At 40.7% G+C, this 12,255-nt stretch overlaps 1 protein-coding gene across 18 annotated transcripts in view; it reads right to left on the reverse strand.

Annotated features, from left to right (window-relative positions):
* LOC129751442 (PDZ and LIM domain protein Zasp) overlaps positions 1-12,255 on the reverse strand; it is a 261,468-nt gene that overhangs the window by 15,735 nt on the left and 233,478 nt on the right. For 16 of the 18 annotated variants that reach the window (XM_055746946.1, XM_055746948.1, XM_055746950.1 and 13 more), the window contains 4 exons: positions 10,090-10,345; positions 5,155-8,731; positions 4,024-4,207; positions 3,720-3,959 (listed from right to left, as the gene is read on the reverse strand). In XM_055746946.1, the coding sequence (XP_055602921.1) occupies positions 3,720-3,959; positions 4,024-4,207; positions 5,155-8,731; positions 10,090-10,345 (4,257 nt within the window). The remainder of the gene's footprint in view (positions 1-3,719; positions 3,960-4,023; positions 4,208-5,154; positions 8,732-10,089; positions 10,346-12,255) is intronic. The other 2 variants (XM_055746963.1, XM_055746962.1) reach the window with 2 other exon arrangements.

Raw genomic sequence — 12,255 nt, forward strand, 5'->3', positions numbered from 1 at the left:
ATAAAGTCATTTTTTGCGGCGGTCATGCCATTGTTTCTTAAAAAATATGCTAACCTATGGCTTCGATTGGCATTTTTCCTCATTTTATAGTGGCAAACAATCTTTTCTTTAATTTCTTAAGTTCTCTAAAATAAGTTAAATTTTTAGAAATTGAAAGATTAATCGAATCTGTGTGAAACTTGTTATATTTCATGGTTAACATATAAGGTTTCATGGTGGACCAGCCCGCGCAATTTTATAAAACTGCAGCTTCTCGTATTCCCAATTGTATGCACTTTCTTATGACTGTAAATATTTTTATATATTCCACTTACTTCCCACAAACTTTAATTTAAAACAATCTTGAAAATTGGGGCAAAATATGCGTTTTTGGCTCAAATTTTGAATGCTTTTAACTTTTGAGACAAACCGAATATCAAAACGAAATGCCATTCTTTCAATCTGCTAACTCCCTTATTATGATAAGAATGCATAATAATAACAAATTCGTGCTTATTCAAGTTTAAACGGTGCATCAATATTTGATTCGAGAAAATCATCGGCCTCCATATTTTCCACGATATCTGCCTATCTATTAGGATATATTGGCAGATCTTTACGAACACTACCTTACCGAAAGGCCCTAATTTATAAACAAGAATGAAACCAAAGGACGTACCCAAAACGTAATTTTTTCTGAGAAAAGTTGCCGTTTTCGCCCCTTCGAAAACCAGTTAAGTTTTCAATGTTTTGATTTTGAATGTTACCCAGTGGAGCCAGGTCAAATAATTTTTCAATATTCGTAATGATTTTTTTTTTCAATTTAATCTGAAAATAGTTTTAAAAACCAGTGTTTTGAGTCCACTTCATATATCAGTTCAAGTAATAATTTTAAAGTAAAATGTATACATCTTCAGTAGTCACTGCATTCCTTAAGTCCGTATTCAATTTGTTTAGGTATGTAATAGTTATTTGTTTGAAATCAACCTTCCGCAATTAGTTTGAAATATGCACATACTTCTTGTAATTCTTAGTGATTGAACCGTAATATGAAACATTTTCAGCTTTTCTATCACTCATTACTGCCTCAACACCCATAATTTTAAAGGACACCATGCTTTGAAATTTGACATTCTCTTTATCAACAGAAATGAAGATTTTGCATACGCAAAGCGCGTACATGACTCTCGAACAATCAAATCATCTGAAACATATGGGAGCATAAAGTCATTTTTTGCGGCGGTCATGCCATTGTTTCTTAAAAAATATGCTAACCTATGGCTTCGATTGGCATTTTTCCTCATTTTATAGTGGCAAACAATCTTTTCTTTAATTTCTTAAGTTCTCTAAAATAAGTTAAATTTTTAGAAATTGAAAGATTAATCGAATCTGTGTGAAACTTGTTATATTTCATGGTTAACATATAAGGTTTCATGGTGGACCAGCCCGCGCAATTTTATAAAACTGCAGCTTCTCGTATTCCCAATTGTATGCACTTTCTTATGACTGTAAATATTTTTATATATTCCACTTACTTCCCACAAACTTTAATTTAAAACAATCTTGAAAATTGGGGCAAAATATGCGTTTTTGGCTCAAATTTTGAATGCTTTTAACTTTTGAGACAAACCGAATATCAAAACGAAATGCCATTCTTTCAATCTGCTAACTCCCTTATTATGATAAGAATGCATAATAATAACAAATTCGTGCTTATTCAAGTTTAAACGGTGCATCAATATTTGATTCGAGAAAATCATCGGCCTCCATATTTTCCACGATATCTGCCTATCTATTAGGATATATTGGCAGATCTTTACGAACACTACCTTACCGAAAGGCCTCAGCCCTAATTTATAAACAAGAAGGACGTACCCAAAACGTATTTTTTTTTTTAAGAAAAGTTGCCGTTTTCACCCCTTCGAAAACCAGTTAAGTTTTCAATGCTTTGATTTTGAATGTTACCCAGAGGAGCCAGGTCAAATAATTTTTCAATATTCGCAATGATTTTTTTTTCAATCTAATCTGAAAATAATTTTAAAAAATCAATGTTTTCAAAAGGCTCTTCATATCTCAGTTCAAGTAATAATTTTAAAGTAAAATGTATACATCTTCATTAGTCACTGCATTCCTTGAGTCCGTATTCAATTTGTTTAGGTGTGTAATAGTTATTTGTTTGAAATTAACCTTCCGCAATTAGTTTGAAATTGGCAAATACTTCTTGTAATTCTTAGTGATTGAACCGTAATATGAAACATTTTTAGCTTTTCTATCACTCATTACTGCCTCAACACCCATAATTTAAAAGGATACTTTATACCCAGACACGACAGATACCATGCTTAGAAATTTGACATTTTCTTTATCTACTGAAATGAAGATTTTGCATACCCAAAGCGCGTACATGACTCTCGAAATTCTGCAAAGTTGCAATCGAATGTGTAGGAAATGTTGATAGTTGAAAATTGAGTTAAAATATTCGAGAAATAAAAAGCGAGCGAATATTCATTTTTGTCATAACAACCTGGCAACTCTGATGAGGCCAAATCTTAACCAAGTTTCGAGGTTATGGCCAGACATCAATACCATCGACCGTATATCCTTATAGATCTATACTTGAACTTCGTTGCCTACTTGAAGGCGTTCACCAGCAAGGATATCAAAAAGTGTACTTCTATTTTGAAATGATCGAAAGCGATGTAAATAGCAATAATACTCAACTGGGGATACTTGATTCCTTCGCTATATCTCGAAACAGGAAAGTCTTACAAATAGCAAATGTTCTTGAAAACTGTTGCTACAACAATGCTGCTATTTAAAAATAATTAAAAATTTTATTTTTCAAGTTATTGAACTTTGTTTGAAAAATCTAACAAAATGTGATTTGAAGACTCTCAATTTTTTTAGCAGAAGTTTTCCAAAATGTATGTTATGGGTATAATTGATCCCTTAAGTCCGAAATGATATAATTTTCTTCTTAATGGATCGTGATCATTGGTTATCATGATATTACTAATATCTGTTCAATTAATAATTTTTTTTCAGTAATTATATGTTTAAAAGAACTAAAAATACTGTATTTTTCTAAAAACTAGAAAATTGCGCCTTAAAGTATGCAATGACTCTAGAGTAGTAGACAAACTGTTGCGATTCTCTTTTTCTGAAACTCACAAACTGTGAAATGAGAACTAATATGGCAAAAAATAGTCAACGGACCTTTTATCTTCTGATTTTACTAGATTTTCGACTAGGGTCTGGGCACCCTGAGTTAAGGATCAAGTCTCCTATAGTAAATGATCAAGACCCCTGTAACTTTAAAAATATCACATTTTTGAGTCTCACGAAAATGCTTCTAGTTCATCAACGAGTTTAAACTTTTGAAGCATATAAACTTGAAGTTACACGCTGTCGGAAAATGCAAAAGACGACTAGTTGCTAAATTTTCCGAAAAAGATATGATGAAAATAAGAAAAGGGGATCACATTTGGGGATACATTCTCCCCTATAGTTTTTCCCTAATCAGAAATCGACCAGTATAGCCTCGGCGGCTTTTTTAGAGTCTAAAAGTAATTAAATAAGATATCTAATGATATGGTATCAATTGGTAGGACTGCGAACTTTTAATTCTATTTTCTCGAAATCAAGTTTATGACGTTCAGTTCGGTCTAGTCGAATCCCGACAAAATAGAAGTGAATATATGTACATATGTAGTTTTCGTTCGAATAATTCCAATACTTACGGTGCAGTTGAAGCACTGGCTGTGGTAGTTGTTGTTCAGGGCCTCCACCCACTTGTCACCGGCCTCGACCGGGAACCCACAGGCGAAGCACTTGGTCGTGAACAGTTCGTTCCAGTCGGCTTCGCAGTAGGGATCACCTTCCTCCAGGAAGAACGGATTGTTGCCGAACAACTTGTTGCAGTAGGTGCACTTGAAGCACTCCGGATGGAACTGCTTGCCGATAGCGTTTAGGCAGTCACCCTGTGGAGAAGAGAATGTTGAAGTTAGACTTTTGAGATTGTTTGGCAAAGCGTGGAAACCGTACCTTGACTCTGTTGTTGCACTTGCTGCACATCGGAGCGAGGAACTGTTCGAAGCAGTACTCGCAGTACAAGTCACCCTTCTCCTCGACGAAACCGATGTCGGCCAGCGGACGTTTGCAGTTGGCGTTGTGGCAGATGAAGTGATCCGGGCACCAGATGCGACCGAGAGCGGTGATGAATGGTCCTCTGTGTGTGTGTGAGAGAGATAAAGAGATTAGCACGACACAGAATAGGTAGATTGAAAATAGTAAAAGGAAGCATTTGAAACACTGAAAAACACACACATAAACTACTTACGTGACAATTTTGAGATTGCACTGACAGCAGATCGGAACCCTGTCCAAGCTGGGAACGGTTTGCTTCTTCTCTTCGTCCTCAGCTAGGCTCGGACTGGAGTTATTGTTTTTCTCAACGTACGAACGTCTATCACGGGCATGCGAGGTTAGTTCGGAACTTACTTTGCGTCGATTGACCTGTCCGTAGGTTTCTTCGTCGGGCTTCGGTTGGGTTTGGTTGGCTGTTTTGTTACGCAACACTACAGTGTTGTTCAAGGACAAAGGTTGTTGCGGTTTGAGATCTTTCGGCCCGGTTTCGAGTGGTGGGAATTTAGGTGGAGGAGGAGGAACCGGGACCGTTGAGGAATCACAGATATCGATAATTTTGGACATAGGATGGGAAGGGTTCAGACTTTTCTTGGGAAGGGTATTGTTATTGTTCATGAGGTTCTCCTTGTTCTTGGCCCGAATTGTGTCCGTATCGGAAGCTTCGTGTTTTTTGAGTCTTGCTTCCAGCATTTCCTTCAGAACGTTGGAAGCTTGCTTGCGGTATTCGCTATTGCCGTTGAAGGTGCCCAGTTTGCTTACCGAATTGTCCAAAAGCTTCGTCGCTGCACCTAGTTCGTAAGGCGATTGTTGCTTAAACGGCAACGTCTTTTTCTGCTGGAAAAGTTCTGTTAGTTGGAAAACACAAAACACTATTGGTTAACGAGTATTCAAACCATGCTTCAAATAAAAAATCTTACTAGGTAATGCAAAAAGATCAAATTAAAAAAACAACACTCAAAAACACAACAGCTTTAAAAAAAAATACGTGCAGCAAACCCAAATCAAACTCTCAAAAAACGGTCCCCGCACCTGATTTGCTGATTGCAGCAGCCGCACAACGGAACACGACCTCCGGGGGCAACGGCGTTGTTCATGACACCACGTCCACGGGTAGGGGCTGAGGTTGAACATGCCGCCCGACCCTTGTTAAATGCGCCCGAACCTGCGCTAGCACCAGAACTTCGATCAGAAATATTGCTACGACAACTGTTTTTGCGGGAAGTTGTGTTACTGAAGCCGATCGACGACGCTTGACTATGGTTACTGTAGCTGGAGGTTAGCGGCGCAGAGGATTCTGCCACCGGCGCCTGCGGCTGTGCGGCAACCGGTAGTGGTGGTTTCACCGCAGCAGCTTGAGCGGGAGCTGTGTTAGTGCTAGCAATGACGGATGGAATTTGTGGCGGCCACGATTGAACTTGATCAGACTGTTGTGGTTGTTCCTCGGGTAGACTGCCGTACATGTATCGGTTGAACTGAGCTTTGAAACCACCCGAGCTGGGTGTCGGTGAATGTTTTTGCGGTATCATGACGCTTACCTTGCGTGAACTTTTAGCTGGAAAACGATCAATGAGGGGTTCGGGGAACATACTCGTCGTGGGGAAAGAATCGGCTGCTTTTTGTGGCACCTGTGGGGATACCATTTGTTGTGGGAAAGATGTAGGGAAAGATGTCTGAGAAGCTGGTTGTGATTTCTGGGGAAAAGATTCCGAGATTTGTATCAGTGGTTCCTCAGGCGGAGTGTACTGTTGCATTTGTGGAGGGATATTCAGAGCATCGTCTTGACCCGAAAATCTCCTCGTTTGTTGAGCTACAAAACCTTTTTGGGGGGCTTCTTCTTCTTTGATTTTTGATGAAAATTTGGCAGCTGCCGCATCTTGATCTTCGACTACGCTGACGCGTTTCTGAATCAGTGCATTTCCAACCTGGCTAGCGCTACAGACGGATCGTTCAGAAGAAATCTCCCTTGATGATCTTTCCTGGGAGCGAACTGTCTTTTCACTGCTCTGCTGGCTAACGGCTCTCTGTTGACTAACACTTCGCTGCTGGCTAACGGTATTTCTTTGTTGCTGATGTTGCTGTGCGGTTGCGTTCCAACCGGGACCCATGCCGTGGTGCTGCTGTACCAACTTCTGCTGAATATCTGTCGGAACATGATCTTTATTTGCGTACCATGGAGTACCCTGTAGCTTACCCATTGAAAGATACAGCCCCGATTCGTTGGGAATACCGTCTCGAGAGGGTGGAACAAACGCCTTCAGAGGGTTTGGAGGTGGCCCAAAGGCTGGTGATTTACGAGCCGTCGCTGTTTGGGGCGTGCGACGTCCATCAAATTGCTTGGACTCGGCAAAGTACTCTTCGAATCCAAGCTGATGTTGGTAGTAAGGGATCGTTGTTGGGTGTTTCGTAAGGATCATCGAGGGTGTGAAACTTTGCCCTCGATCGATGACTCCCTTGGCTTGAAGCCTCGTGTGTGCGTTGTTGAAGTGTGCCAGCTCGGCATCTTCTTCTATGGGCATCTGTATGACTGGGATGGTACGATTGTTTGGTTGTATGACTGTGAACGGTTGTGTTTTTTTCAACGTTACTTGTTCTCTAATATTTACAGGCTTTGCGATAGGCTGCGACTGCGAATGTTTATCTACAAATGCCAGTGGAACATTTTGGCGCAATTCGGGAGGTTCCGGCGTTCTGGGTGGATTTTGCGTAGGAAGATTGAACCATTTCCGTTGGTACGGAGGTATCTCAGCCGGATGATTCAAGGGTGACTCTCGATCCCTGCGTAGCGCTAAAGAGTAATGATTTACACTAAGATCATGTTTAGGTGGTGTTTTGTCCTTAGGTTCTTCGACTTTTTCCGGTTTGCTGATTGGTTCTGGTTCAGGTTCTGGTTGTTCTATCGGTACCTCTACTTCCTGTGGTTGTTCCGGTACTGGAGCTAGATCAGGCTCCGGCAGAATCGGTTTGAAAGGCATCGGAGTTCGATTGCCGGAAACACTGGCAAAAGCCGAGAAGTTTTTGTCGGGATCGACCTGAATCGAGGGTTGCTGTTTGAGCAAATCTTGATACACTTCGGACCCTTCAAACTTGGCCTCGAGGAACGGTGTATAGGGCCGCTCCGGTGCCGTTGCCAGTGCATCGGTCATCGAAATTCGACCCGACGGAACCGGCATTCCCTCCATTTGCGATGGGATCTCATGGCCGAAGGTCTGAAACGGGGTATAAGGAGCTGTAGTAAGAGCGTCCAAAAGGGGTGTTGTGCGAAAAGATGAAATTTTCTCGCTCCGAATCGGTTCCATCGAGTGCGGAGGGGGAAAGTATGGAGCGGTTTGTTCGGGAAGCCGAATAACCGGAGCTGGGAGGTTCTTTGGAAAACGTTCCGCTTTAGTGGTAGACGAGGCAAGCACCCTAGCCATCACAGAGCCCTTCCGGGGAATGTCCAGAGGCGGGTATGGTTCGGGTTCCGGTTCCGGTTCAGGTTCCTTGTTTTGAGCGAGACGCCGTTCGAGGGCGTCCACTTGTCTCTTTAATGCTTCCAGTTGACGCATTTTCTTGTCCTCCTGTTCTCGGATGTAGGCTTCGTTACGTGATTTCATAAAATTGGCCTCTTCAATCTGTTCTTCGGTTAAGCGAACGGGGTCTCGAGGGGCCACGCAGAGTGCTTGCACAAGTGCACTTTGCCACTGTTTCGGAACGGGATTGGGAACTATTTTGGGAGGCATGTACATTTCCGGATTCGGAGATTTGATGATCGGTAGTTCGTAATGCGGTATTGTGATTTCTTCTGCGACTTCTTCGTTTTCAATAGTGTTTTTAAGCTCTTCGGCTTTTCGTTTGGCATCTAGTTCTGCTCTAAGATAGTTTTCTAACTCTTGGCGGTAGTCGACGAATTCGACTCGCTTCTGAGGCTTCACCTCTTCCGGCGGTGGTGGAGTTCTGACTCGTTCAATGATCTTCTCCGGCTCCGGTTCTTGCGATGGCTCGACAGTCGGTGGTTCGTCCAATGCAGTGTCGGTGTAAACGAAATGAGTGTACGATGCGTCAGACATGGTAACCGTACTTGCCTGTGCGCTATACAGAGGTCCTCCGAATGGATAATCCATTTCAACTAGCGGGGTGTCGTAGTACGTCACTATCGGTTGTGACGTCTGGGTCGAATACATTCGATACTCTTCGGATGATGCCGAAGTCGATGTTGTGTACGTTTCATAGCTATCCTCTTCTTGTTGATCCTGTTGCGCATCGCTTTGTCTGCGACTTAGCTCCGGAGCCGATTTGCTTTGGACGCTTTTGACAATTACCTGCTCAGGTTCTTGTACTACTATTTCTACGGTTTCACCTTGACTTGCTTCTTGATTCTGTTCTTCCGGGGGTGAGTTGCTTTTATCTTTGGGCAGCGGCGGAGGAACGACCCATTGAAGTACCTTTTTGGGTGTAACCTTCTGAGTTTCTGGTGGTGGGATATAAATGGGAACGGCCGTAGGGATCGTTTGATCCTCGACACGTTTTGGAGGCCAGGTAAAGGGAGGAACGGGAGATTCGGCTTGAATTTGTACCTGTTCTTCATCCTCTTCGTTCTCCTCGACGTAGTATTCTTGCTCTTCATCGTCTGATGTTATCGTGGTTTTGTTTGATCAAGTTTGTTCAATCAATTTCATCAATCGGATTGTTCAATCAAGTTCACGCCGTTTGCGTTATGATTATTTTAAAGCACGTGGAAAGAGAGAGAGGCAAAAAGCATAGAATAGAGAAAGCGAAAGCATAGAAAGCATGATTAGGAAAGCGTTATTCTAGAAATAGTGGAGGAAGCACGAATAGAGGAAGTATGATGAACAACGTGTAGTTTGTTTAAGGCAGGCTGCTGACATTTAGCATCTCTAGCTTGACTCATTACGCAGGCAGCTAAATATCGTACCTCTAAAATTAAATTTGGGGGGTTGAGCTGACTTTTTGTTGTAAAAGTAGGGTTTTCCTGTAGTGGGTTCAGTAGGTGTACAGTTGCGGTCGAATGAAAATGCCCAAGAAAATATTATTATGTCACTTAAGTATTTTGTACAATGAGCTTTGTCCCAGTATTTTATTGTACAATGACTTCTATGATACTCCGTTGAAAATAACATAAACAAATTATGATTATGAAGTATATTTTTGAGTGTTGTTATCTATACTATTTGTATCGAGGGATGCCATTGAGTCGAATTACGAAAGTTGTCAAATCGTTTCTCGAAAATTAATAATTAGTTATTGTAGTTTTAACTCATATGAATTGAATAAAGCTAATGATTCTTATTTGTTAGTAAATCAACACACATTTAGACTTATTTCTATAAAAATAACCAAAATTATGTTTTTTTCACTTTTTAGTTCATTTCACAAGATACTTAGTTTTGCAGCCTTTCGAGAAATTGAAAGAGGCTTTATTCCACACACCTTCTCTTTCCAATTTTGACTTTCTCCTTCCACCGTCACCTAATTTTCGCCTCCAGATCACCTTTGATCTATGAAAAAATACACAAAACATAGCCTTTTCCTGACTTTCAATAGTCTTGAAAAGTTTGTGATAAAATGTCCAAAAGGATAAGAATCATATCAAAAGTGAGATCCTTATTCATAATTTTCATTAATGCTCACCTTCTCCTTTCACATTCTTGAATTTTAAATACCAAATTACAGTTCAGTCAGTTAAATTGAACTTGTAAATTTATTCATAATCTCTCTAATAATTTTATGTTTTCCATAACTGACATCAAATTTATTTCATAATCTCTCGAAATTTATAATATTTTTTTTTATCTTTTAAACACACAAATACAGTTGAAAACAGAGTTAAAATTTCAATGTTGAGCTTTTATGAGTGTCGACAATCTGAATATGTGAAATTTTGCATGGCATCCCTACAACATTGTGAGGGGGTTTTGGGGGCAGAGGGCACATTTCAGTAAGAGTCGATTGCAAATGAGTAACAACCTTGTGGAGTTGGCACGGCGGCTGGGGCGGCTGCTGGAGCTGAAGCCGGAGCTGGGGCGGCCGCCGGTGGGAAAGACGTCTGAGCCGGGGCAGCCGATGGTGCTGGAGCCGACGGAGCCTGGCCGGTGATGGCGGCGGAGAATGGCGTCGGGACGCTACCGGCAACCGGTGGGAAGGACGATGGTGGTTGAACCTGAGCCAAATTGCTAGTTGGCAATGGAGCTCCGAAGGGTTTCGGAAGGGTGTTGTTCTGATTCTGCGGGGGAGAGAAATCGTTTCAAGATAAGAAGGTTAATCGATGGTGAATTTGAAATAGCGAGAAAAAAATATTCAGAGTTCCGGCGCCACCAAATAACATAACCGGTGGCAGCAATTGGCGTCACCCGGTTTGACTGACGTCGATCAGCAAACGCGATGCGTCGGGCGAAGAATGTATCGATTTGCTAAAAATAAAACACCACCATGCAAAACACTCAATCGATAGTTAACGCATTTGTGCATCGCGGTTTTGTTACAATTTCAAAATGGGCCTAGCTTGGCAATACATTGTAACACAAAATGATAAGAAGCGGATTTAATAGCAAACTTTGAGAAATCATTGAAAAAAAATCACTTACCGTTGCCAACTAGCTCTAATGAAAAGTTATTCTGGAAAACCATTCGTCTAATTCCTCAAGTTTCAAGTTTCTACTTTAAAATACTCACTTTAAAATATTGGTGCGAAATCAGGCATAATATAAAAATGCGCCTTTGTGTATGCAATTTTATAACACATTCAGCTGACATATCCTGAAGAAACATATCCAACGTGTAACCGTTAATTTTAAAATTACGTCAAATTTAGGGAGCTTACACAATTCTAAACTGAATGCGGCTGATTTAAATTACTGATGTAGATATGGAACTTTACTGTTGCAGGATGCGACATTTGCCACATTTTTATTGCAATCGAGTCACGAGCCTCGAAATCATACATTAAAAACGTCACCCTCCAAGAAAAACAAATGAAACAATCAATTGATACCCATTTGCGGTAAGTGATGTGTCACATCTGTGAATAACACCGCGCGGTCCAATTTCAAAAGTGTCTCAGTCACGCGAAGTCGTCCGTGATGATTGTTATTATTCATCACCCGATATCAATTTCATCAATCGGGTTCGGTTTTGCATTCACGTGACTTCCGATAGTGTCCCCGCAAGTCCTTTGTTAAAACTACCAGTGATTTTCCGCTGAGCTATTCCAATATTAAAGCATTCGATTTAAACTAATCTCGGACAGTTCGAAGGCTTCCGAAAATAAAACCAATTATATTTGGAAACTGTTATTCCCTGGCGACGTCCACCTACTAGCCCACATAGTTAAGCTAGAAAATCTCGAGACAACTTGGCTGTCGCCAAACTCGATTCCGTTCTAGAGTGCAGTTTGCACAAGTTACTATCAGCCAGCTAGCTAGCTATAGAGCTTAGATGATGACTTTGTTCAGGCAGGACCGAATTAAGGTGCTCGGGTTGGTGGTATAAAATGCTACCCTAAGCAAACAAAATTTTGCTGATATAAACAAATCTGCCATGGTTCGTTGTTTATTTGGTTTTCAAGTGCACTGCTGTTTTGAGTCTTGAAAACTAATCCTTTCAAGGTTTGATTACGATTGTCGTAGTAGGGTTTTGAAATAGTAGCTGTTGTTCGGCAATAAAACAATCATAAATAAGTGGTATTCCACGTAAGCCCTTGCCATAGAAAGACTAGAAGTAGGAGTCAAATTGGAGATCGCAAAAGCTTAGAGATATGATATTTCCGAAAACTCTGAAACTATGAACTATGAAACTATAAAAAAATTTCATAAGCAAAAAAGTGATTTTTCAGAATTTCTGCGAATGTTACCATGTTGCTTTTGAGAACTCTTATAAAAATTCCCTTCTCAACTTTTAAATAACCGATGAGTAACTGAGTTTACCACAAGGTTCTGAAGCAATTTCAAATCATCTTTACTACACTGAACCCAAATTCACTCTTAAAATACACATGATTTTTCACTTAAAAACAAGGATCCAGTGATTTTCTTCCATTCAAGTGCGACATATACATTTCACTTGGCAATGCGACATATACATTTCACTTGGAATTCATCCACATTCACTTCAGTCGTCACTTGAATTTGAAGTGAG

Source organism: Uranotaenia lowii, chromosome 3, assembly GCF_029784155.1.
Source record: "Uranotaenia lowii strain MFRU-FL chromosome 3, ASM2978415v1, whole genome shotgun sequence".
NCBI classification, from domain to species: domain Eukaryota; kingdom Metazoa; phylum Arthropoda; class Insecta; order Diptera; family Culicidae; genus Uranotaenia; species Uranotaenia lowii.